Here is a 26,108-nt window from a genome sequence, read left to right as displayed (position 1 = left end):
TTTTGCCTAGATTTAAACTCCTGATAAAAGTCAATTTCGTGGCTTTTCCTATATTACTGCTAGATAGTATACTTAAAATCCATTTTCAAGAATTAATTAAGATCTCTTATTTTTTTAACGCAACGAAACATTTACCCAGACAGTAGCTAACAAAATGGTTTCACTTTCCCTCTAAGTAGAGTCTCCTATAGTAAAGAGGCGTGTGTCAATTGGGGGGGGGGGCATCTACTCTTCTCCCGAGGTTTTTTCCCGTCACTAGATTTCGAAAAATATCCTTTCCGGCATTTTAATTGAAAATGGCTGTGCTTTGAAAATGTCGAATTTGGCATCTTTAGTGCGCTTTTTAGAAGTCAAAACTGATAGGAGGGCAATAAAAAGCTTATCGTACCATTTTTTGTTACTTACGATCCCACTCCGTGATATCAGACCAAAACCTTGAACTAAGAATTTTTCGAAATTGTCGAGAAGTGCAATAAATATAGTTCCGTGATGGCTCGAATTCCCTCACCCAGGACAATGGCCCTAAATTCTGATTAGGTCAAAATTTTCAGGGATTATTCCCTGGGCGACGAGGGACATATAATTTTTTGGAGGGTACTAGAGGGCCTGGAAAATGGAGTAAAAGAGCCATTTGAACCAGATAATTTTGAAGCTTACAACCATAAGTCGCCGGGTCAAGAGGAACTTAACGTGCGAAACAAATTATGTGGGGGCATAGTCCCTCAAATAATAGGGCATGAAAAACAGTGAAGATTTTATTTTTCTGAACAACTAAAACTATACATAAATCCCCCTCTAAAAAGGGCCTCAAGAAGGGTCCAACGTTTTTACTTCCAATGAGCTTGAAACTTGTATACCTAAGTCTGAAGAGCGTGGGAACCTTAATACACAAGAAAAAGCTGAGAAAGTTGACACGACCCCCCGAAATTAGGGTCAGAAAAAGCCCGACAAAAGGTAAGGGTAAATGTAAAAAAAATGTTTTCGGGCCACAGTTCTTTCAAGAATAGGTTTTTCGTTTCTGATCAATTTGATCTTCGGAACAGTTAGTTTCCCTTTGTATCAACGACATTGTCACATAAATACTTATATTTATCTATAATAGTCTAATTATTTATAAATGTCGGGTAATAGTCATAAGTATGAAGACAAATTGTACTTCTTTCAAATGTATCGAGAATAAATACAAGATAGACCAAACGCAAGTCTGTAACCCCTCTACCTCGAATGTGACGATTTATGATTGGAGACGAATATTATTCTGAAATGTATATCACAAACCAATAACGTGCACTTAGTCTGAGGAGTTCAATCCCTTCCTCGAAAGGTGACTCTGAACAGCTTTTATTTAAAAAAAAAAAAAAAAACTTTCACAAGCAATAAATGCCAAAGAACAAACTTAACCGAAATTACAAACAGATGCATTTTGTCGATTCAGATACGGGATCGACACTCCTCTTAAGTACTCCTTTTTTAAAGTCTTACTTCAATTTTAAAAAGGGTTGCTTTCCCTGCCTGATCGGACGAAGGATCGAAAGCTGAAATATGACTAGGAGAAAAAGCGTTCGTCAAAATAGCTTCAGAGAATCATCTCTCACATTGACGATATGATGTTACTTCAGCTCAAACGCCGATCCTCCTGGCTCAAGAACAAGCAAAAGCCGTTCTTCATAACCCAAGTATAAAAAAAACGTAGCTTTCCAAAATAGTTCCATATTCACCGTTCCGAAATGAAGTCCAAATACAGTTCCATATTCACTGTTCCGAAATGAAGTCCACACTTTCTGTTAAAACAACAGAGGTTAGGCCCTTGCCATTTTCTTGCATAAATTTAAATTTGCTGTATAAGGGGAAAAAGGTAAAACAATTGCGACATTACCATACCCGATAAAATCTAAGAGGTGGCATCGGGGGGAAAAGCCACCAGCCGGCTTTTGTCTCTCCAATCAGACAGATAGAAAATCCTTGTATGATCACAGTTGATACTAAGTGCGATTTTTACTAGAAAGCTGGTGGTAGTGGAGGGGACCAGTATTATAGGGGACGAAAACCCTTTTTGACCTCTGATAATACAGGTTGAAACCCTTATATGGTTCGGTTCAAGCAAGATGTTGCATGTCATTCTTTCTGCTAAAAAATTTGCAATAAGAAGAACGTCTTTGTTGGAGGGATCACAGGCCAATTTCATGTCATCACATAATTTAGCTTCAAACACGGTACAACTTACCTTCTGCTAAAAAGTTGGCAAGGAGAGGGGTAAATCTGAGCACTAGAGGCGCTGGGTGCCCATTTTTATTAACAACCATAAAGATTGAACGTTTCCCACCTAAACTAGGTTCTGCCTGTCTATTTTTCTGCTACAATTTCAGCAGCGAACATCGACTAAGCGCCACACGAACTTGGCTCATTTTTACACGAGGTCAGGGCATGTTTTTGCACCAAGTGACGAATTAGGTTGTTTCTGCACCAAATAAGTGCTTCGCACGTTCTTGCACAAATTAATTATCCAATTGGCTTACCAATATGTACTCCAACAATAAGTTGCCAACCCCACAATATTCTCAAACTTATACCTCATTGGAGAATTGTTGTTCATAAGGACTGACGTCATGTAAATCGAGCTGTTTATCAAGGATTATTGATCAACATTAAACGAAAGAATCCATTGATCTTGGTTCAAAAGATCATTTTCTTGCTACGAGTCAACTTTCTAACATTACTACTATGAAAAGAGCAAAGGGGGGAGAGGGAAAGTACACCTTCCGGAATTGACCAAACCGTTCTCCCCCTAACAGATTGAGCTTCCCCCAATCGTCAATTTTTTTGCCAAAGCCCACAAGAAATTACACTGGCTGGGACATCATATTAGGAAAGACGTTTCTCTGTTGCTGTTGACAATTTGCCATTACAAGTAACCATGGAGATGAAAAATGTAACGTCCAGAAGCGTCAATTACCAAAATTAAGAGGGTGGGGAGGGCAAATCGTACTTTTAAATTCTAGTGGGGAACTTGTCGTTTTCTTCAATGAAAATATAAAAAAGAATTTTTTATGGTGAAAATACCCCCCAAAACAGATGAGGATGACAAAAATTCTACGGGGAGCAGATACTCCCTGCTTGCCCCATTGACACCAATGGTGGCGTCTGTTAGATCATGAATGAGGAACTGGAAAAATACGAGAGTTCAGAAGCTCATATTTAAGCAAACTACCCGGCTGGAGCAAATACAAAGCAATTGTGTGTAGCACACCAAAAATAATAGTTAGGACTCATTTAAAATGAGATTTTACTATAGTGATCGATTTTACCATTAGCAATGGATATTTTAAACAGTGAAATCCACTAATACTGTAATTGCCACACGTATTTGTCTCAGATTTCCTATAGTCCTTGTTTCTCTTGTACAAATGTTCTTGAGCTCTGACGAGCTCCTCCCAATTCTTCCTTCTTTTTATTCAACTTTTTCGAAGGTTCACAATTTATTTTTGATTAAACTATTTTTTTTTCTGGATAGAGAAAGAGAGAGGTTTATTTAAACAACAATCGTAGCTCTGATGGCTAATTTGATGTTGAACTACAAAACATGTTATTATGCAATATTATATAATGACTTTAAAAAAGGGACGAAAGAGTTGTCCGAGCACGCACAGGCACAAGTTTTAGCTTCTGTCTCGTAAGGCTGACTGTCGTGGCTTTTGGGAGTAAAATGTTACGGTGAGCAGGGTTAGACACCTGCATTTTGCCAAACCTCAGCATAAGGTCACCCAAATGGAGTTCCAAACTTTGGAGTTCAGGGGTTGCTAGGGCATCGTGGTAGGAAAAGTCTCTATTACTCAGGATGATCCTGGTTGCCCGTTTTTGGACTGACTCCAGTTCCTGAATTAAACAGGCGGTTCTTAATACTAACGGGCCCCACACGGGACAAAGTTGGGTATTAGCCAATCAGAAAATTATATTAAGAAATTGATTGACTCGGCCTTAACTAAGCTCAAATCGATTGAACTTCAGTTTTTGGCGCAGTCCAGTTTTAGGTGCTTACCAAATCTTGATTGTGAACGGATTTGGCTCTAACTGATTCCTGAAATCAGTACTAACTATACCACGATTTTATTAATATCTCATTTTGAATCGGTCTTTACAACTCTATTTCCAAGCTGGAAGGAAACATTAATGAAAAACTACTTGTAAACAGTCCCGCTCATGAAAGGGACATGTGGCCTAACATGCTAAAGACTCGCATTTCAAGGATGCAAGAAACATAAAGACTCTCACAACTGAGATACGTTGTGCCCGCTTTACAAGTTACATCTAAAAAAAAAATCCATACTCCAAACAAAATTCTCTCTAAATTTACAGCAAAAACTGAAACAAAAAGTATTATGCTATAATACAAATTTGATTTGAATTACTGTTAATAGCTACAATCTGTAGTTCGAAAAGATGAAAGATATTTATCAACTGGGTCCTTTCTGATCTCTAGAGCTTGCACTATACTTGAAACCGTACTATTCGCGACTCTTCAGCAAGAAATCTGAAGCAAGACATCTTAAGTTATAATTTTGGCGTTCTATATTCTCAGCTTTCAGGCATCCGGCAAATGGCGAATTTATTGACGAAAATCACAGACCAGACAATATACCTGGCTTAGGTACCTGGTGCAAAAAATTAAAAGTGATTCTAGCTCATAGTTTACGGGTACTGATGTTCGAAGAAATCAAAAAGGAAGCAAAATTAAAGTGAAAGATGTCAAGCAACAAATAAACTGCAGGCTCAATAGCAACCAAGGACCCTGGAGGGTACTAATTTGTTACTAATGACTAACTAATAATTTGTAACTAGCTAATGTTACTAATGATCAGTTTAACAAATACAATCTTAAAATTATTATTCAGAAGTTCAAAAAATAAATGTAAATATGTGATAGCTTCATCAGTACTAGTGCTTTGTACTCTTCAAGAAAATGATTTAACTGAAATTGATTAAAAAAAAATGACGTTGCAAACAAATGAGATAGACTTTAGAACCTAGAGCTTGTACGTGAAATCGGAAGTTTATTATAAAACGTTGCAAGAATAACCGTAGAAAATTTTCAAATAACAAGCATTCTAATTCCAAGCTGAAAAATATCAAACCAATTGAGCGTTGATCCTTAAGAAATCGTACAGCCACCTTTGTTTTGACTGCCACCTTCCGACTTGTCCATTTCCATCACGATTCGGTTGAACACATCATTCACATTCTGAAATACAAGTAAAAGAAAAATCAGAATTAATACAACAAATTTTTAGGTTCCAGAATACTGCCAAGTATCAAAAGGATCAGTGTGTAATTAGGAATTTCTCTTCAAGAGAGATAGGGCTCACCAAAAAAATTTAACAGCGCTTTCTCCTATCTCTGGAAAAACACCTGCCCAAGCCCTAAGTGGGGCTGTAAATTCAATCCCGGACGTTTTCTTCACGTCACGGTATTGTAACCTCCTGTGCTTGCAAAACGCCTCTGTTTGGAAATTTCGCAGCAAATCCTACGAAAATTATAGGAAAATCCTAGATATCAATCATCAGAGAATTCGACAGATAGGATAATGCATTAATGGTCATAATTTCAATTCTGTAGTTTTTGGTTTTACACACCTTGAATACCACATGCTAAACATCTTGAATTTATGACAGTATTAACTCGAATACAATAAAAAAAAAGTATTTTTAATGTGGCAGCAAAATTATCTCAGTCTTCCAGAAGCCAAGTCTATATAACCATGAATAGAAAAATTTAAATAGATTAGAAGGTACGTTATTTCAATGTCAACGTAAGGTTTTTTCTAGGTTACGTATTTGAGAATGTGTAGCGTGGCTAGGGATATTTTCTAACGAGCTTCTAAAAGTTAAATGACTTCTTAGGCTATTTAGAACTCGATAGTCGAAAATGTTGTTTCCTTTTGCTTTTATATTAACCCTTAATATTGGAGAGCAGTCTTATATACAAAGTTGACAACCAATATATGATTTGGATGTGATCATCCAAGATCATAAGTGATCTTATTACCTCCCCATTTTACATTTTGGATATAAAACAATGATTGTTAACCTTTCGATTCAGGCTAGTTTAGGAATACTAGATTTTCAATTCTTCTCTAAATATCAAACAAATGCTCAATATACTCAATGGCTTATATTCAAAAAAAGGAAAACTAAGAAGAGAAAATTAACAAAAGTGCAGGAGATATTGCAATTAAACCTTAAAATCAGTATCTAAGCAAGTATGAGTTAGCAGAAGCAGCTAGAAGTTCATAGATTGTATGCATGTTAACTACTATTAACGAATAAAATCTCATAGCTTAGTAAAAATTTTTATTAAATTTCTCAGTGGAAAGATTATATCAAAGATAAACATTAAAAGAGCAAAAAGTCTCAGGAGTTGTATATCCTTATAAAGGGTGAATCAAGAGTGTTAGAAGAGGAAAGAAGTATTTTGAGGTACTGCCTCATCCAATCTGCCGAACAATTGAACTCATAATGAATAAAACAAAATAATAAGGATAAATAACCCGAAATAGTTCAATCAATTCGTCCGTAGCAATAGTCATAAAAGAGGTGCAACAATTTCAGCAGCATAAAAGGCAGCAATTGATTAAAATTCTTAACAAAGACTAAAAAGAGTAAATCAAAATATCTGAAAATGGCTTTCATATTCAAATACCCTAAATAGTAAAAATTACTTTCTGTTTCCTGTTGCCCTAAATAGAAAAAATGTAATATTTTAAGACTAAAAGTGAAAGCGTAGGGTAGTCAAACCATAGAAACTCGCCCTTAAATAGTTTCAGAATATGTCATGACCGCATGCTTCCATTTTTATCCTCAATAAATTCAAATTTTTGTGGGTAACAAGAGGTCAGTGTTTTTAACAAGGTTTATTTTATAGTGTCCTTCCTGAATATATATTAAATGACTAGCAGTTTGGTAACACTTTAGTCATGATTCCATAGAATAAAGATTGTGTATGGTTGTCAACTGAAATAATTTTAACGTTCCAATTGTAATTCCTAAGACGTTAAAAATTGAAACCTAAAACGCAAACAGGATGTAATTTCTTAATGCTCGGAAAATAATTGAATGCATAGATAAAAAGATTCAACAAGCTACTTACAAAAACTGTGGTTGCAAATATAGACAAAATATACAAACAAATTTTTTCAGGGTACTAACTTCTCTGGACCTTGCAGATGTTTCAAAGAAGGCTGCATGCATATAGTCAGCCAACTGTTTTCCTTCTTCGATACTAACTGCTCTATCCCTTAGAAGGTCACATTTGTTACCCACAAGGATAGCAGGCACCCTGCAAAAGAAAACAATATTTAAAAAGTTCCTGGTGGAATTTATAAGAGGTAGTTATATAATAATATATAAGATAATATATAATAATATATAATATATGTAATATATTAATATATAATAATATAATATATGATAATATATAATAGTATAATAATAATATATATATAAGAGGTGGAATTTATAAGAGGTAGTTATATAATAATATATAAGATAATATATAATAATATATAAGAGGTAGTTAGAAAGGATTAGGCCAGATTGGAAGAGCGTTAGCCTGGGTGCATTCTCATAGTTCATAGTCTTTATTTTGATCTAAAAAGTTTTACGTTGTTTTATTAAGAAAACTAACTCTCCATAACCAAGATTTTAGCTTAAAACAAGTAAAAACTAGGAGATATTCTTGAAACAGAAACACAAAAACAGCAGACACTCGACGCATAAATCTTGTAAATAATGCAGAGTAACACTTGAAGACATATCTCCCTGGTAAAAACTCGTAGGTTCCGCTTCACGCGTACTTTTTTTTTACCAATCTCAGTATCTTAGCAAAGCTTCTGCCTCAATTACAAACGCCAAAGCTCTGGACGTTTTCTTTTACCTATAAATTGTCAGTAAGACAGTTAATTTATAAATGTGAAGACGTACCTTAACTGAAAACCAGACAAGCCCACGTAAATGCTCTATAAGGTAACAGATCAAACTCAAACTGCTCGAAGATAAAATTATTCAGAATTTATAATAAATAAAAATCTAGGGACCTCTCTCCATGTAGAGGTCAAGTAAGGCACATATCCCGAAAAGGCACAACATGGATGCTAACTTTCACTTTCCATCAAATATTGTTGAAACCTAATACTCTATGCGAGACAGGTTGCTTTTGTCCTTTTTTCCAATCTTATCTTTTTCGAAATAAATCCCTGGGTCTTGACATGCCTCCAGCTAAAGTCCTGCCCTGCTCCCTAGATCTACAAAAAAACCTTAGCTTTGAAATTGTTTGTGGTTTATCTACAATTACTTTCAATACTCAGTTTGTAAGAACTAGATACACAATTTCCCTATTTGTTTCTTTTAATTTTTAAATTGCCAGTACTTTTCAAAAACCTTTTTGTAAAACCTTTCGGTTTTACAATTTTGTTTCATTTTTTATTATAAGTGAATAGAGTAATATCATTTAATAAAATAATTCTCTCCATTCAAAATAAGAAAACAACATCACTTACTGTTGTTTCCCGGACATATCAAGAAGTTTTTCATAGAGGGTTCGAACTATCTCAAAACTGCTTCTGGATGTGATAGCGTAAACAAAAATGTAACCATGAATATCCATAGTGTAATGGCTTGGGAAAAGAGAAAACTCATCTTGACCTGCAGTATCTACAATTCTGAGTTCGTAATCTTGGCCCTTTAATTTGAAAACTTTGACAAAAGCTGAAAAACAAATAATTAAGAAAATGATAAGTTTGTAGACTGACATTTTCTTTTAAGTAAGAGCGTCATTTCCATATTGATAAAAATTGAATTGTCAACTTGTTTGGACAAGAATCCATTCTTATTTTCAGAATGAGATATTTTATTTATATGTATATATATATATATATATATATATATATATATATATATATATATATATATATATATATATATATATATATATATATATATACATATATATATACATATATATATATACATATATATATATACATATATATATACATATATATATATATATATATATATATATATATATATATATATATATATATATATATATATATATATATATATATATTCTTGAAAGGAAAAAAAATCACATAGATAAATTTCTGGAAAGAAAAAAAAATTCACAGGAAACTAGATATTCGATTAGGCTTTTAGGGCGGCCGGGATTTAGCTTCGGAGAGGCTCAAAAAAGAGGTTAAACTTAAGATTCATATTTTTAAACATGAAAAATTAAACGTTGCAGAAACCTACGGACAAAACTAGTGCGTAAACATGAACTACAAGATAAATTTTTGGAATAGTGAGAAAAAAAAGAAAATTTTACAATATAGTAAAATTTTACAAAATTTTAGTTTCAAGTAAAATTTTACTTTATTTTACAATAGTCCAGAAGGGATCCTCTGTCCCAACATTAGGGGTTTCCCCTTTAAGTACTAAAGAAGCCCACAAATTAAAATAGTGGAAGCTTAATTTCAAAAGCTAATTTCTGCTTAATACTAATGCTCAGGGGGGATCCAGGGGGCGCCCCACCGGACATAGTGGTGGATCTGAGGTTGGGACCGCTTGCTCTGGTTTGGGTTGAGACGAAATTTATTTTTTTTTTTTGTAATTGGTTTTAATAGTTGAGTTTTTAATTATTAAGACTGTTTAGTTTCGCAAACAAGTTCGAGACAAGGTTTCACTTAATTTGTGTGGTCTCTGTTAGATTTTACTAAAGACACATACCACCAAAAAGTATTTAGTTAAATTTAAGTTAATCAAGGGAATCTGTCCGTATTACCACAAAAGCCAACTGGCAGGCAAAAATCATCCTTTCATAATAACAAGGAGGGGAAATTTAAAATCCTAACTTCTTTAGGCTGTCGAAATGATACTTCAGGATTGTGCTGTAACTGCGGGATTGAAAAGCAAAATATCCCTTCTTTTTACTGTCAAAAATTTGTTTTCGAGTCTTGCTATGGCACTAAGGCGAACAAATTGACATCATTACTTTTTTTTGGCTGTCTGTTTTGGTTTGTTTTGTTTTTTTGTGGGCTTTTTCCGAAAAACAGGGTGATTTTTACAACATTGTTATTTTTTAGGGATTTGTATAATAGAAAGTAAATAATGAGAAGTACAAAAATTATTATTCTAAGTTTATATTTTGCTGAGCAAATGGTGGCCACTTTACTGCCTATTTTCATCGAATTCAAGCTCTGCATTTTATGGCATATCACCTCCTCCCTCCTCTGTTTATCCTAAAACATTAAAATAAAGGCCAAACTCTTTAGAACTTTAATGAAGGTTCGCATAAGTATATACTTAAAACTAAGTATATGAGTCGGAATACTCCTTCAAAGTTCGGAGTAATCATTTACGAAGAATAGATTTTAGAAAAGTTGTTCATAATAGAAGGGAAATAATTATGTGCTTATCTTTTTTTATCTAGCTGATATAGATGGGTCTCCGAATTCTCAGTTTGAATCAGTGGAATGGCATCGATTTTTTTTTTTTTTTTTTTTCAAACTTTTACTAATAAAGTATTGATAAAAAGTGGAAATTCACACAACTTGAGTTGACCACGGAAATGGAATGCAACTACAGTACCTTCATAGAGATTTCAGTTTGTTTTAAATTTGATTATATGACTTTACAACCGTTTTAGGTTTTAACACTGTTGTTTACTTTTCTTTGGAAAATTGATTTAAGGAAAAGTTTTTAAATTAATGTTTATAAAAGAATAGGGTCATCCAGTTTAAACTTACCATCAAACTTTTGAACAGCCTACACTTAAAAGAAACTGGAAATATTTCAGTTTTGACTTACTGTTTTCAATTGTGGGGTCATAGTTGTCAACAAAATGTCCTTCAACAAATTGGATGGCAAGAGATGACTTCCCTAAAACAGAATATAAAATTCAACACAAAGAAACTTGAAAAAGAACACCTGTCAACATAGAAAAACAAATTTCTTAAGCAGTTCAAATATACAAACCACAATTCCATCAGTTTCAGTAACAATGAACGAATAGCCTAACTTACAGTCCTTGTCCTGAGGACTGTAGGGAGGTTGACATTATCATAGACATAATTACAGATATGTTTTGGGGAATGATAGTTTTTGGGGGGCTGATTGCCCTTCATTCACTTTTGACAATTAAAAAAGGTACTAAAACTTCCGAATTCCAATCAAACGAGCTCCATCCGATCCAAAATTTATACGACTACCCGTTCCATAAAAATCTTATATGCCCCGAACATAACTTACAACCCTTGCCCATAGGCTCTAGGGGATTGTGTCCCTATAGTAATTGAACTATAAAGTAGACCATTAGAATTAACAAATGGGGATTCTGTAAGTTACATAAAGGATCTATATACTTCATTATAAATAGGGACTAAGTTTCATCGAATATAGCTCAAGTAAAGAACAAACTACAGCACATAGTAACTAAAAGCTAAGATAATAAAATCATCTTTTGAAAAGTTATCTTTATAAGCGAGCAATAATTGTTTATGTATTTATGTATGTATTTATTTTTCTCAATAATGGCTCCATATTTTTGGGGAAAATTGGCATCCTGGTCTAAAAAAACGATATATAGGTTAAAAGTTTGAGGAAAATGTGTCAAGAGCCTGAATTTTCGGAAAAATATTAATATGAGTGAAGTTATTTTTATATACATTAGCATTGTAATAACGTTGTCACACTTAGGATAAAAAATGAAGATGTTCATGCATGGAGAGGTTTGCATTAAATTGGTTGGTTTCCCCCATTAACCTGAATAGCGATCTGGCAACAGACCTGTATTATTCTCACGAACTTGGTTTGTGAGTATTTAGATCTATTTATATCAGCCCCAAACATATAAAATGGATTTAAATCATTTTTAGTAGTTGATCATGCCCCTGCCATGGCTTGCTGATAAAGAATATTGCAAAAAAAGAGATTTAATACCAGATTCGTACACAGATTCCTTGCAACACATGGGATTGAACCTGGCAACCTTTAATCACAAGGTGCAGCTTTATCCACTACGTTATCGCAAGGTATCATTTACTTTAATTCTTCTGTGACTTTATTAATTTACTTACAGTAAGAATTTAATGTCTAATGTACATAATTTCACTAGGATAAACGTGAATATATAAAATGATGTCTTTTTTATCCTCTTTGGTAATTTAATAATTGCTTCTAGAGTAAATTAAATTTTGAGCCCCGAATCGGGCCCCAAAAGGTAAAACAGTTCTTAGTAACCCAAAATGAAAAATATGTTTCCTTAAAAAAGTGTTTAGCGAGAAAAATAGCCATTTATAGCTGATTCAGAATTTGTGATTATTATTTCTAGTATTGTCAATATTGCAATGTTATTATTGCAGCAAACTTTCAGAAATTTTAAAGAACCAGAATCCCCTCAGTAATGACGTCAGTTTGACTGACGTCAATTCTGTTTTATCGATTTTTTACTTGAAATAATAATTACCAATTCTGAACCGGTTATAAATGGCTATTTTTATCACTAAATTTTTTTTTAGGAATAAATTTACAAAAATTATTTCTAGAATAGAATCCATTTTTCGCAAAAAAAACTGTATTTACATGTATACACATAAAGGATCGAAAAAATAATTGGAGAAAAAATGGGTTTAATTTTTATAAAGCAGTGAACAAAACAAAATATATAAACTACACTTTAGCTAACAAAAATAAAAATACTCCGAATATTTCGGCCCCACGTCCTGAAGCCTTTCTCAGCGGAAAAAAAAGAAGAAGAAAATTACACACCAACAATTTAAGACTTTTTTTTAAAGACATTATAAATAAAATGCCACGACAACTAAAATACCACAAAAAATTATAAACGACTAGCTGTTGGGGTGGCGCTTCGCGCCACCCCAACACCTAGTTGGTGTTGGTGCATCTAGTTGCACCTAGTTGCACCCAATGCACCTAGTTGGTGTACAGATAAAACAATCTGTATTCAGATCTATACCTCATTATTCTAATGATTGCCCTTGAGCTTTGTTGATGGTGATTGCTAATCGAACATTCCCTGTGTCCCTGTCGTCATTTATATATCCCCCTGTGCCCCCCGGCGTCCCCGTTGTTGTTGTTTCCCTGTGTCCCGGTCGTCATTTGTGTCCCGGTGTCCCAGTCTGTAATTTCTCTTTGAGTGTCACGGTCGTCATTTATATTCCCTGTGTCCCGGTCGTCATTTGTGTTCCGGTGTCCCGGTCTGTAATTTCTCTTGTCCTGTCGTCATTTATATTCCCTGTGTCCCGGTCGTCATTTGTGTCCCGGTGCTTTGTTGATGGTGATTGCTAATCGAACATTCCTTGTGTCCCGGTCGCTTTCTCTTTGAGTGTCCCGGTCGTCATTTATATTCCCTATGTCCCGACCGTCATTTGTGTCCCGATGTCCCGGTGTGTAATTTCGTCAATCAACAAATATGACGTCAGTCGACACACAAACATGACGTCACTCGATACACAGACAACTTATTTTTATACTAGCTGTTGGGGTGGCGCTTCGCGCCCCCCCCCCCCAAGCCCCCCCGCGCGCGTAAGTCGTTACGCGCCATAATAGTTACACGCCATTGTAGTTGTGTCCCTATGTCCCACCTGTGAATATAGATAGATATATATATATATATATATATATATATATATATATATATATATATATATATATATATGGTTTTAACTACGTAAAACTTGCGAATATACAACATTCTTTGCTGTCCCATTGTCTTTGCATATAAATAGATTGTCAGGTTTACCGACTCTTGAACATGCAACATATAATGGTCCATGGGAAAACAATCTGTATTCAGATCTATACCTCATGATTCTAATGATTGCCCTTGAGCTTTGTTGATGGTGATTGCTAATCGACCATTCCCTGTCCCGGTGTCCCGGTCGTCATTTACATCCCCCTGTTTCCCCCGGTGTCCCCGTTGTATTTGTGTCCCTGTGTCCCGGTCGTCATTTATATTCCCTGTGTCCCGGTCGTCATTTGTATCCCGGTGTCCCGGTCTGTATATACATTCGTTTTTTAGTTTTGTTTTTCTCCTTTATTTTTTTCCTTTTTTTTTCTTTTTTAGATTTTTAGATTTTTTAGTTTTTTTATTAGTTTTTAGTTTTTTTTTCTTTTTAGTTTTTTTGTCCCGGTCGTCATTTATATCCCCCTGTTTCCCCCGGTGTCCCCGTTGTAGTTGTGTCCCTGTGTCCCGGTCGTCATTTATATTCCCTGTGTCCCGGTCGTCATTTGTATCCCGGTGTACCGGTCTGTATATACATTCGTTTTTTAGTTTTGTTTTTCTCCTTTATTTTTTTCCTTTTTTGTTCTTTTTTAGTTTATTTAGATTTTTAGATTTTTTAGTTTTTTTATTAGTTTTTAGTTTTTTTTTCTTTTTAGTTTTTTTGTAGTTTTTAACTTCTTTTTAGTTTTGTTAATTTTTTTTTTTACTTATGTCCTGGTCGTCATTTATACTCCCTGTGTCCCGGTGCTTTGTTGATTGCTAATCGAACATTCCTTTTGTCCTGGTCGCTTTCTCTTTGAGTGGCGTCATTTATTTTTTTCTTTTTTAGTTCTTTTAGTTTTTACCTTTTTTAGTTTTTTTTAGTTTTTTAGATGAAAATTTTTTTTAGTTTTTTCCTTTTTTTCTTTTTAGTTTTTTATTGGTTTTTACCTTTATGTTAGCTTATTTTTCAGTTTTTTCCTTTTTTTTAGTTTTTTTTTATTTTTTATTTTTTTTAGTTTTTTACCTTTTTTAGTTTTTTTATTTTTTTTAGTTTTTTAGCTTTTTTACTTTTTTTATTAGTTTTTAGTTTTTTTGTAGTTTTTGCCTTTTTTTAGTTTTTTCAGTTTTTTTTTAGTTTTTTATTGGTTTTTACCTTTATTTTAGCTTATTTTTCAGTTTTTTCCTTTTTTTTAGTTTTTTTTAGTTTTTAGTTTTTTTAGTTTTTTACCTTTTTTTAGTTTTTTTAGTTTTTTTAGTTTTTTAGCTTTTTTATTTTTTTTATTAGTTTTTAGTTTTTTTTGTAGTTTTTGCCTTTTTTAGTTTTTTAGCTTTTTTATTAGTTTTTAGTTTTTTTTGTAGTTGAATGGATTTTTTCATTTGCTATTTTAGCTGCCGTCCGTTGACTTCTTAGAGCATTGACCATGCTTTGACTTTCGTTCGCAAGGTTATTACTTGTTTCGGAACAATTGCGAAATTTGATTTTTTCTCCTTCTATAACTATATTACCGCAATGAAAGAATTTCCAGCTTTTTTTATTTGGATAGTTGCCAAAATCTTAATTGTAGCTTCAGTTAATAGTCGCTTTAGTAAAATGTCACTTCGATGAATTGTCGCTTTATTAAATCATCGCTTCAATACACCGTCGCTTCAATAAACCGTCCCTTCAATAAATTGTCACTTTAAAAACCGTTGCTTCAACAGACCGTCGCATTAATATATTATCGGTTCAAAAAATCGTCACTTCAATAAACCATTACTTCAATTAACCGTCGCTTTAATAAACTCTTGCTTTAATATACCGTCGTTTCAATATACCGTCGCTTCAATGTGTTGTCACTTCAATAAATCGTCACTTCAACAATTTGTCAATTCAAAAACTGTCGCCTCAATAAATTCTTGTATCAACGCTGGGGTTTAGGGAGAGCTTCTACAAACTTGATTTTTCTCCTTCTACTTACATAACCTAAATGAAAGAATTTCTAGCCTCTTTAGATCGGATGGTTGCCAAAATCTTGATTGTCGCTTCAATTAATCGTCGCTTCCATAAATTGCCACTTCAATAAAGTGTCACTTCATTAAATCTTCACTTTAATATACCGTCTCTTTAATAAGCCATCGCTTCAATTATTGGTTGTAAAAACCGGCACTTCAATAAACCATCGCAAAATCAAAACACAGTTCCAACGCTTGAAGTTACTGATCAGATGAATAGTTCTGAATTCCGAGAATTACCCTTAATCACCTCGTCTCATACCTTTGGTCAATCAGAGCAAGGCGAAGCTATTCTAACAAGTAAAGCAATTACCAAACTTTTAGGCCAAGAAGTTTGGAGACAAGCAATCACCGAATTTGAAAAACTTAAGAATAAAATAGTCTTTCCTCCTGGTTCTAAAGAAGTGGTACAACAAGTCCAGACGGGACAAAGATGCAAGACCTTTGCATGTCATCATTCCTCATCATTATTACTAAGTCATCATTAGGCAGAGAAATGTACCTAGATGCCATCTTTATAGAAAGGATAGGTCAACCGGAAGGGAAGGAGGGGCAGTGGCAATCCTCATGAAAAAGAATATATCACATTCAGCAATAGCCCCAAGGGAGTACCTGAATGACATCAATATGATCAGCGTAAAATTAAATCTCACAGGTAGACATCTCTTAAAAGTCCCTCTACAATCCTAATGGCAGCAATGATCTTAAAACCTTGCTTGAAGAAGAAATCTATATATATATAGAAATAAGTTGTCTGTGTGTCGAGTGACGTCATGTTTGTGTGTCGACTGACGTCATGTTTGTCGACTGACGAAATTACAGACCGGGACATCGGGACACAAATGACGACCGGGACACCGGGACATCTTCTATATATATAAAAATGAGTTGTCTGTGTGTCTGTGTGTCGAGTGACGTCATGTTTGTGTGTCGACTGACATCATGTTTGTGTGTCGACTGACGAAATTACAGATCAGGACATCGGGACACAAATGACGACCGGTACACCGGGACATAGGGAATATAAATGACGACCGGGACACTAAAAGAGAAAGCGACCGGGACACAAGGAATGTTCGATTAGCAATCACCATCAAAAAAGCACCAGGACACAAATGACGACCGGGACACAGGGAATATAAATGACGACCAGGACACTCAAAGAGAAATTACAGACCGGGACACCGGAAAACAAATGACGACCGGGACACAAATGACGACCGGGACACAGGGAAACAACAACAACGGGGACGCCGGGGGCACAGGGGGATATATAAATGACGACGGGGGCACAGGGAATGTTCGATTAGCAATCACCATCAACAAAGCTCAAGGGCAATCATTAGAATAATGAGGTATAGATTTGAATACAGATTGTTTTTCCCATGGACAATTATATGTTACTACAATGGCACGAACTAATATGGCGCGTAACGACTTAAACGCGCGGGGGGGCTTGGGAGGGGGGGGGGGGGGCGCGAAGCGCCACCCCAACAGCTAGTAAGAGATAAAAACACTGTCAGTTGTGGTGACGTTATTGGTCATAGACCTATTAATTGGTCTATTAGGTGAGGATAATTTATCCTCACCTCTAACCATTTCACAGTTCTAAGCATGGTCTCCCCACTTACTACAATATTAGGAATAACCTCACACGACCATCCCTTCCATAAAAACCTTATATACCCCTGGGGCATAAGTAACAACCTTTGCCCCCAGATTCTGGGGGATTCGGTCTACCCTAAAGGCCTTATTATATGATCTTTGGACTCTTTTGAACAAACGGCTATCTTGAAATTTCTATTGGATGAATTTGTGAAAACATGACGCAAGAGGGGGGAGGGCTGCCTCCGATCACTTTAACTCTTAAAAGGAAATTAGAACATGTGATTTCCAATCTAATGAGCCCCCTCCGGAGTTTATACGACTACCCTCTCCATAAAAGCCTTATATGCCCTCAGGACATAACTTAGAACCGTTGTGCTCAGGGCTGTGGAGGGGGTGTCATCCTTAAAGACATAATTTCCAGGCCTTTCCACTACGCTGAACAAAAAGGCTATCTCAAAATTTCTATTAGATATGTTTTGGGAATTGATGGGCGTTGGAGGGGGGGCTTGTTCCCCTTCAATCACTTTTGACTATTTAATAAGGTCCTTCCAATTTCCAATCGAATAAGCCTTTTTTGAAATTTCTACGACAACAAAGGGGTATGTCGAAATTTCAATCAGATACATTTCGGAAAAATACCGGGTGTAGGAGATCCACCTTCCAATCACTGAATCCTAAAAAGGGCACTAGAACTCCGGATTACCAATCCAATGATCCCCATCCGAAGTTTATCACACTTTCTATATATACCTTATGTGCCCCCCAGGGCATAACTTACAGCCCTTGCCTTGAGGCCTGTGAGGAGGGGGGTTGTCGTCCTAAGACACAATTTACAGACCCTTCGAGTACGTTGAACCAAATGATTATCTGAAAATTTTGATTGGATGTATTTCGGGAAATTGTGGTCGTCGGAGTGGGGCTAGATACCCTCCAATCATTTTTGACTATTAGAAATGGCACTAGCCTTTTCAATTTCCAATCAAATTTATTTCTTTTACAAATTGTTACAACTCCTTCAATAGGAAGTGCCCTGGTCTAAAAAAAACACAAAAAACAAAATACATTTTGGAAAAACATAAGGTTTGGGGGGGTCCATCCTTCGACCAGTCTCAATCTTAAAAAGGACATAAAAAATTCTGATTACCAATCCAATGAGCCACCTCCGAAGTTTATACGATCATCCTTTCTATATAAACCTTATATGCCCCCAGGGCAGAACTAACAACCCTTACCTTAAAGGCTGTATGTGTGGGGGGACGGTTGTCATCCTCAAAGACATAATTTCTGAGCCTTTCAATTACATTGAACAAAATAAATATCTCAAAATTTTGATTGGATCCGTTTGGGGAAATCGTGGGCGTAGTAGGGGGGTTAGTTACCCTCCAATCAATTTCGACTATTAAAAAGGGCACTAGCCCTTTCAGTTTTCAATCGAATGAGCTCTTTTTGAAGTTTCTATGACAACAAAAGGCCATCTCAAAATTTCTATCAAATGCATTTCGGGAACATACGAGGTGTTGAGGATATTCACCCTCCGATCACTCTGAACCTTAAAAAGGGAACTAGAATTTCTGATTAACAATGCAATGAGCCCCCTCCGAAGTTTATATGATCATCCTTTTCATATATACCTTATATGACCCCAGGGCATAGCTTAAAACCCTTGTCCTGAGGGCTGTGGGGGGTTGTCATTTTCAAAGACATAATTTCCGGGCCTTTCAATAATGTTTAACAAAATGGTTATGTCAAAATTTTGATTGGATGTTTTTAGGGAAATGCTGAGCGTGGGAGGAGGGGTTAGCTGCCCTCCAGTCATTTTCAACTATTAAAAAGGGCATTTGGCCCTTTCAATTTCCAATTGAATGAGCTCTTTTCGAAGTTTCTACGAGAACAAACAGCCATTCCAAATTTTCTGACGGGTATCCATCATCCTATCAATCTGAATCTCAAAAAGGGCACTAACACTTCCGATTAGCAAATCCAATAAGCCCCCTCCAAAGTTTATTGGATCACCCTTTCTATACAAACCTTACATGCCTCCAGGGCATAATTTACAACCCTTGCCCTGAGGGCTGTAGGGGGGTTGTCATCCTCAAATACATAATTTCCTTTCAACTACGTTGAAAAAAGCGGCTATCTTAAGATTTTGATTGAATGTGTTTGGAAAAATGGTTGGTGTGGGAGGGGGGTTAGCTGGTCTCCAACCACTTTCGAATATTAAAGAGAGCACTAGCCCTTTCAATTTCCAATCAAACGAGCCCTTTTCAAAGTTTCTACGATAACTTCTTCGATACGGAATGCCCTGGTCTAGCCCCTACCCCCCCCCCCCCGCCACACAAAAAAAATGATACATTGTGTTCACATTGTTCTTTACTCGCTGCTTATGATGGATTGTTCTTTGCACATTATTCAGACTGAAATTAAATGGTCAACTACCAATTTTTTACAGTCTTAAGATCGTATTAATTTTTCAGTAATATAGCACATCAAAAAGAAAAATTAGCAATATAATAGCTTAATAGCCATAATAGCTACAATATAATTATCAGTTATTAAACTTATTTTAGAACAAACTTATCTTGTCTTGTGTTTTTTAAACAAAAATATCTGTTTTGCGCTCACTCTCCCGCTGAAGACTAGAAAGCCATTCAAATGTTTTTATCCTACGACATTAAACGGCTAAATACGTTCAAAATGTTGTAACTTTTTTAACTTTAATAAATAACAAATTATTAAAACTTTAAGGAATCTATATCAGTATATGTATACTAAACTGACAATTCACAGCCATTTGTTTTCAGTGAAGTGCAAATTATGTTCTGGTCATGAGAAGGCATGGGGGTTGTCAAAAACATAATTTCCAGACCTTTCAACTACGCTGAACAAAATGACAATCTCAGAATTTTGATTAGATGTGTTTTGTGAATTGATGGGTGTGGGAGAGGGGGGACTTTAAGTTTAGAGACTTGTTATTTCAATAAAATTTTATGCTGTGTTAACAGTCGTTTCCCAGTTTTAATAGAATAGATTTACCAATCTTCAAAACCTTTGGAATTGGGACTAAGCAAAGGTATGACACTCAAGACTTTGTTTTGTGTCTCATTTGAGCAAAAGTTCTATTTTGCAAGGTTTCTATTCTAGAACAAGAAGATTGTTAAAGGCCAGTATCCTCTAGAGGGAGAAGAAATGGAGGTAAGTGCTTCAAAACATCTTCCCAAAAGATCATTAAAGCTCTGGGTAGATTCCTGAGTTTCATTCACCCCGCCACTTTCCAAAATAGCAAGAAGCCTCTAAGCTGGATTTTTACCGAAAATCACATTGTTGGTGCGCTCAGAATCACCCCAGTTAATAATAGATAAAAATTAAAAATGGTAAATAGCCTACAGTGGTTGGCCACCTCTGAAGGAAATATATCTAAGAAACAAAAGCAACCATTATATTCCATATTTTATGCTCTTTCTAAATACAATGGTTGCTTTTCTGACAATGCACCTCCCCGGCCCTGAATGTTCCAGATATAGCCCTAGAAACATACAAAACACTAAAAAAAAATTTATATTATAATAGGTAGGATGTTTCTCTTCATTGTTACCTAACTTCCAAAATCATTTCAAATAGTCTTTTATCCACATTCTACTCTACATTACTCAGGCAGAGTTAAATCGCATCGAGTCAAGACTGCAGAAATCCATTTGAACAAAGGACCTATGACAGATGAGTAGATTCAAATTCAGATTCAAAGAGAAATAGGTGCTAATGCAGAATTACTCTTGCTCACAAGCAAATACCATACAATTCTGAACGAAAAAAACCCTAATACTTACTGATTATGGAATAGGGTGACTTGGCACCACTTTTTGTGTTTTTCAACCATATCTAGTTAAATGCCTTTAGTGCTTCATTTGTTTTACTACATTTTGTTAAGTCATAACCTTGGACACAAAAACTTGAGATATCTTTTTTTAATTCTACTACAAGTGGTGAAAAAAAATACATGGAGTCAAGTCACTCCATAGAGGGAGGGGGTGGTAATTTGAAACCAATTCGTATATTATAATGCCATTCCTACGCTATGTTTCCCTGTGCCAAGTCATATGGGTCACATGAAACTATATCTAATATGGGGCATTTCCCGTATTGTAGGCAGAGGATTAGTTCTTCTAATCCTAAAATTCTTCTAATAGTTCTTAGTTCTTCTTTAATTCTTCTAATCTTCTAAAGGATTAGACTCTTCCTAGGATTAGTGGTGCTCGGGGAGAAATTAATTACAGTGCCCCTTCCTAATTCAAATATAAGCGAAAACAGTCAAATCAAAGTGAAAATTTTAATCAAAATGGGCAGCCCCCCCCCCCCCAGTCATGGTGCCCAGGGCAGCTGTCTCAGTTGTTCCCCTTTGAATAGCTCATTATATCTTTATAATTAATCATTATATATATAATTTTTTTTTGCCAACTAGGTGGCTAAAATTGATGAAAGTGTATATAGGCTATAGAAATCTTTAAATTTGCCAACCAGTTGGCCATTTGATCCCATCTCTATATAAATTTCAGCCTGGATCAGCCAACTAATCAGCTAATAAAAGAACTATATAGGCTATATACTATTAAAATAGCTAACTAGTTAGCTATTAATATCCAGGTAAATTATTTATAAACTTTAGTTTAAAATAGCAAACTAGTCAGCTATCAATAAAGTTTCTAATCCACAGTAGAATTAGCTAACTAGTTTGCTATTAGAGTCTCAGGTACATGCACATACACTTCCGCCTGAATTAGAGAAGTAGTCAGCTAATTACCTTAAATTACATGTCCAGCAACATAAGGTGGTGATGAGCCTCCTGTGAAATATTTCGCTGGTGGTGTGACATGACTAAGGTCTGGCATCCCAGGTTAGTCTACACTCTGCATTGACCCAGTCCTGATCAACTCTTTTCTTGCACGCCTTTGTGGTTTGGGACTGGATGGTGGCATTATATACATTACATAATAATAGGAGAACTATATACATTTTCTAGAATTAGCTAACAAGTTGGCTATTAATATCCTATGAATAGGATATTATGGCAGCTTATAATGGATTCCATTATGGCAGCTAAGGAGCTAGTGTGGACTCATGCTAACTTAGCAACTCGTGTGACATCCAGAAAAAACTCTGCTGACAACATGGTAGACATCGTAAAAGCTATTCAACAATGGGATGAAAAGAAAATCAGTCTCCCAAGATATGTTATTTTTGAACCTGATAAGGTTCCAAAAATTGCTGGTGAGATTAGCACTACTTTAAATAAACAAGAGCTAAGAGCTCATATGGCACTTGTGACGAGGTCTGAAGAGCCAAGAGCTCGTATAGTATGAGCTCTAGCAAAATTCTAATAATCAATAGATTGCTTTAAAAGAAAAATCAGAGGCTTAATGCCGGTCGGGATTTAAAATAACAGCTCTGAGTCAAGACGTCCTTCTAAATATCAAAATTCATTAAGATCCGATCACCCACTCGTAAGTTAAAAATGCATTAATTTTTCTAATTTTTCCTCTCTCTTCAGCGCCCCAGATGGTCGAATCGGGGAAAACGACTTTATCAAGTCAATTTGTGCAGTTCCCTGACACGCCTACCAATTTTAATCGTCCTAGCACGTCCAGAAGCACCAAACTCACCAAAGCACTGAACCACCCCCCTAGCTCCCTCAAAGAGAGCGGATCCAGGCCGGTTATGTCAATCACGTATCTACGACATTTATCAGCGTTTTCCAAGATTTCCAGTTTCCCCCTCAAACTCCCCCCAATGTCAACAGATCTTGTCTGGACTTGAAATAAGAGCTCTGAGACATGAGTTCCTTACAAATATCAAACTTCATGAAGTTCTGGTCACCCGTTCTTAAGTTAAAAATACCTCAATTTTTCTAATTTTTTCAAATTAACAACTCCAAAGAGAACAGATCCGTTCCAATTATGTCAATCTCGTATTTATTTGTGCTTATTCTTCTCATCAAGTTTCATCCCACTATCTCAACTCTAAGCGTTTTCCAAGATTTCCGGTCTCCAAGATTTCTGTTTCCCCCTCAACCCTCTATGTCCCTGGATCCAATTAGAATTGAAAATGGAGCATCTGAGACGTAAGATTCTTCTATATATCAAGTTTCATTACCATCCGATCACCCATTTGTAAGATACCTCGATTTTCACGTTTTCCAAGAAATCCGATTTCCCCCTCCAGCTACTCCCAATGTCACCAGATCTGGTCAGGATTTAAAATGAGAGTTCTAAAGCACAAAATCCTTCTAAATATCAAATTTCATTAAGATCTGATCACCCCTTTGTAAGTTACAAATACCTCATTTTTCTAATTTTTCCGAATTACTCCTCCCCCTCCCGAACTCCACCAAAGAGAGCGGATCCGGTCCAGTTATGTCAGTCTTGTATCTTGGACTTGTGCTTATTCTTCCCACAAGTTTCATCCTGATCCCTCTGCTTTAAGCGTTTTCCGAGATTTCCGGTCCTCCCCCCCAATGACACTGGATCCGGTTGGGATTTAAAATAAGAGATCTGAGTTACAAGTTCCTTGTAAATATTAGATTTCATTAAGATCTGGTCACTCCTTCGTAAGTTAAAAATACCTCATTTTTTTATTTTTTAGAATTCACCTTTCCCCCCAACTCACCCAAAGAGAGCGGACCCGTTCCGGTTGTGTCGATCACGTATCTAGGACTTGTGCTTATTTTTCCCACCAAGGTTCATCCCGATCCCTCCACTCTAAGCGTTTTCCAAGATTTTAGGTTCCCAGTTCCCCCAACTACCCACAATGTCACCGGATCCGGTCGGGGTTTAAAATAAGAGCTCTGAGACACAATATCCTTCCAAACATCAAATTTCATGAAGATCCGATTGCCTGTTCGTAAGTTAAAAATACCTCATTTTTTCTATTTTTTCTAATTTTTGCAATTTAACCGTCCCCCCACTCCTCCCCCCAGATGGTCGAATCGGGGAAACGACAATTCTTAACTTAATCTGGTCTGGTTCCTGATACGACTGCCAAATTTCATCGTCCTAGCTTACCTGGAAGTGCCTAAAGTAGCAAAACCAGGACAGACAGACAGACAGACCAAGAGACCAACTGACAGAATTTGCGATCGCTATATGTCACTTGGTAGATACCAAGTGCCATAAAAAGTGAACGAGCTGGTCGTTAAGTTTGACAACTTTGTCGAGTCAGCGCAATCCATTTCCATTAGTGTCAGTGAGTTTAGTAGAAATGACTCCTTGTCTATATCTCAAAAGCCCCTCCTATGCAGTTGTTTTGAAAAACCGTCCCGAAGATGTGACAGATGCGGCAGCTCAGAAAGAATACTTGAAAAAGGTTTGTGGCAATGATGCTGCTAGCATCATCAAACTGAAGCCTCATAAATCTCTCTGGATGGCAATCATAGATAGCAAGAATGCCGCTGATTCTGTATCTCAAGCCATTTCAACCTCACAGGGTGCAGTCTGGAGCTGCCTCCTCTTTCCCTATTTCTCTGGGACATGAACCTCCAACAGATCAATTTGCAATATGCTGACGATCTGGTATTATGGGCAACTGGCAACACCTTTGAGATTGCACATTCAAAGTTGCAAAATTCATTTTTCCAATTTGAAAAGTTTTCTCAAAATTCTGATTTACCTATTGCACCCACAAAGTCAAAAATAATCCAATTTATTCCAATAATCCAAGAACTCTAAAAGGAATAATTATTCCAGAGGAAAATCAAATCAATTACCTAGGCCTCACACTTGACCAAAAACTTAATATCCACCTTCATATTACAAACACATTTAAAAAAAATACTATAGAAAAATAAGAATAATAAAAAGTCTACTAGCCATACCTTGGGCTGTAATGAGAAAACATTATTCCGATTTTATAAATCACATAAGACCCCATACTGATTATGGCCTCATCGTTTGTGGTGCTTGTGCAAAGACCCCAATGCAAAAAATTGAAACAACACAAAATAATGTAATCTATCTCATATTTGGTCTTAGGAAACCAACAAATTCTAAGTTTCTGCTAGCAGAAGTGGACTATCAACAATAAATGAAAGAAGAAGATTTCTTTTAATTAATTATCTGACAAAAACTGAACCCAATAGTTCTCATACCCTGCATAACTGGTTAAGAAATCCACCTATGCATAGAGGCATTGCAAATGATTATGCCAATACCCAGAAGAAATTCCCAGTGCCAGTAAAATCTATTGCACCCACTTCCTCCCCCCCTATGAAGTTGGTCAATCCCCATAATAACTTGCCAAGCTTAATACAATTACATATAAAAACCATTTCCAAATTTTTGTTGATGGGTCCAAAATGATTGAAAAAGTGGCAAGTGGAGCATTTATCCCAACCCATAATATTGCTATGGGCAAGAGATTGCATGACAAATCATCTGTAATGTCTGCAGAGCTAAACACCATAATCATGGCATTAGAGTACCTCACGAATAATGAATTTATTATTGTTAATTTACAAAATATTATAGTTTATTCTGACTCTTAATCAAGCCTAGAGGAGCTTTCTTCAGCTTCTCAATATTAGTCCACTCAGGTCTAATTGGTAACCATAAGGCGGATGAAATTGTAAAAAATACTTTAAATATTGACCAGCCAAGAGGGAGACCAAACCCCATTAGAGGTATTTACCACTGGAGACTACCAGAGGTACTGTTAAATAAGAATAATTCAATCCTATCACCTACCCCCGA

General features: G+C 35.8%; 1 protein-coding gene across 1 annotated transcript in view; it reads right to left on the bottom strand.

Annotated features, from left to right (window-relative positions):
* Positions 1-5,028: 5,028 nt before the first annotated feature.
* LOC136031262 (GTP-binding protein Rheb homolog) overlaps positions 5,029-26,108 on the bottom strand; it is a 36,891-nt gene continuing 15,811 nt past the window's right edge. The window contains exons 2-5 of the mRNA XM_065710688.1: positions 10,857-10,928; positions 8,549-8,756; positions 7,200-7,329; positions 5,029-5,236 (exon numbers count right to left, since the gene is read on the bottom strand). Of these exons, the coding sequence (XP_065566760.1) occupies positions 5,147-5,236; positions 7,200-7,329; positions 8,549-8,756; positions 10,857-10,928 (500 nt within the window). The 3' untranslated portion in view covers positions 5,029-5,146. The remainder of the gene's footprint in view (positions 5,237-7,199; positions 7,330-8,548; positions 8,757-10,856; positions 10,929-26,108) is intronic.

The sequence above is a fragment of the Artemia franciscana genome, chromosome 9 (assembly GCF_032884065.1).
Source record: "Artemia franciscana chromosome 9, ASM3288406v1, whole genome shotgun sequence".
In the NCBI taxonomy this organism is placed as follows: Eukaryota; Metazoa; Arthropoda; class Branchiopoda; order Anostraca; family Artemiidae; genus Artemia; species Artemia franciscana.
This window is presented reverse-complemented; position numbering and strand designations above follow the sequence as displayed.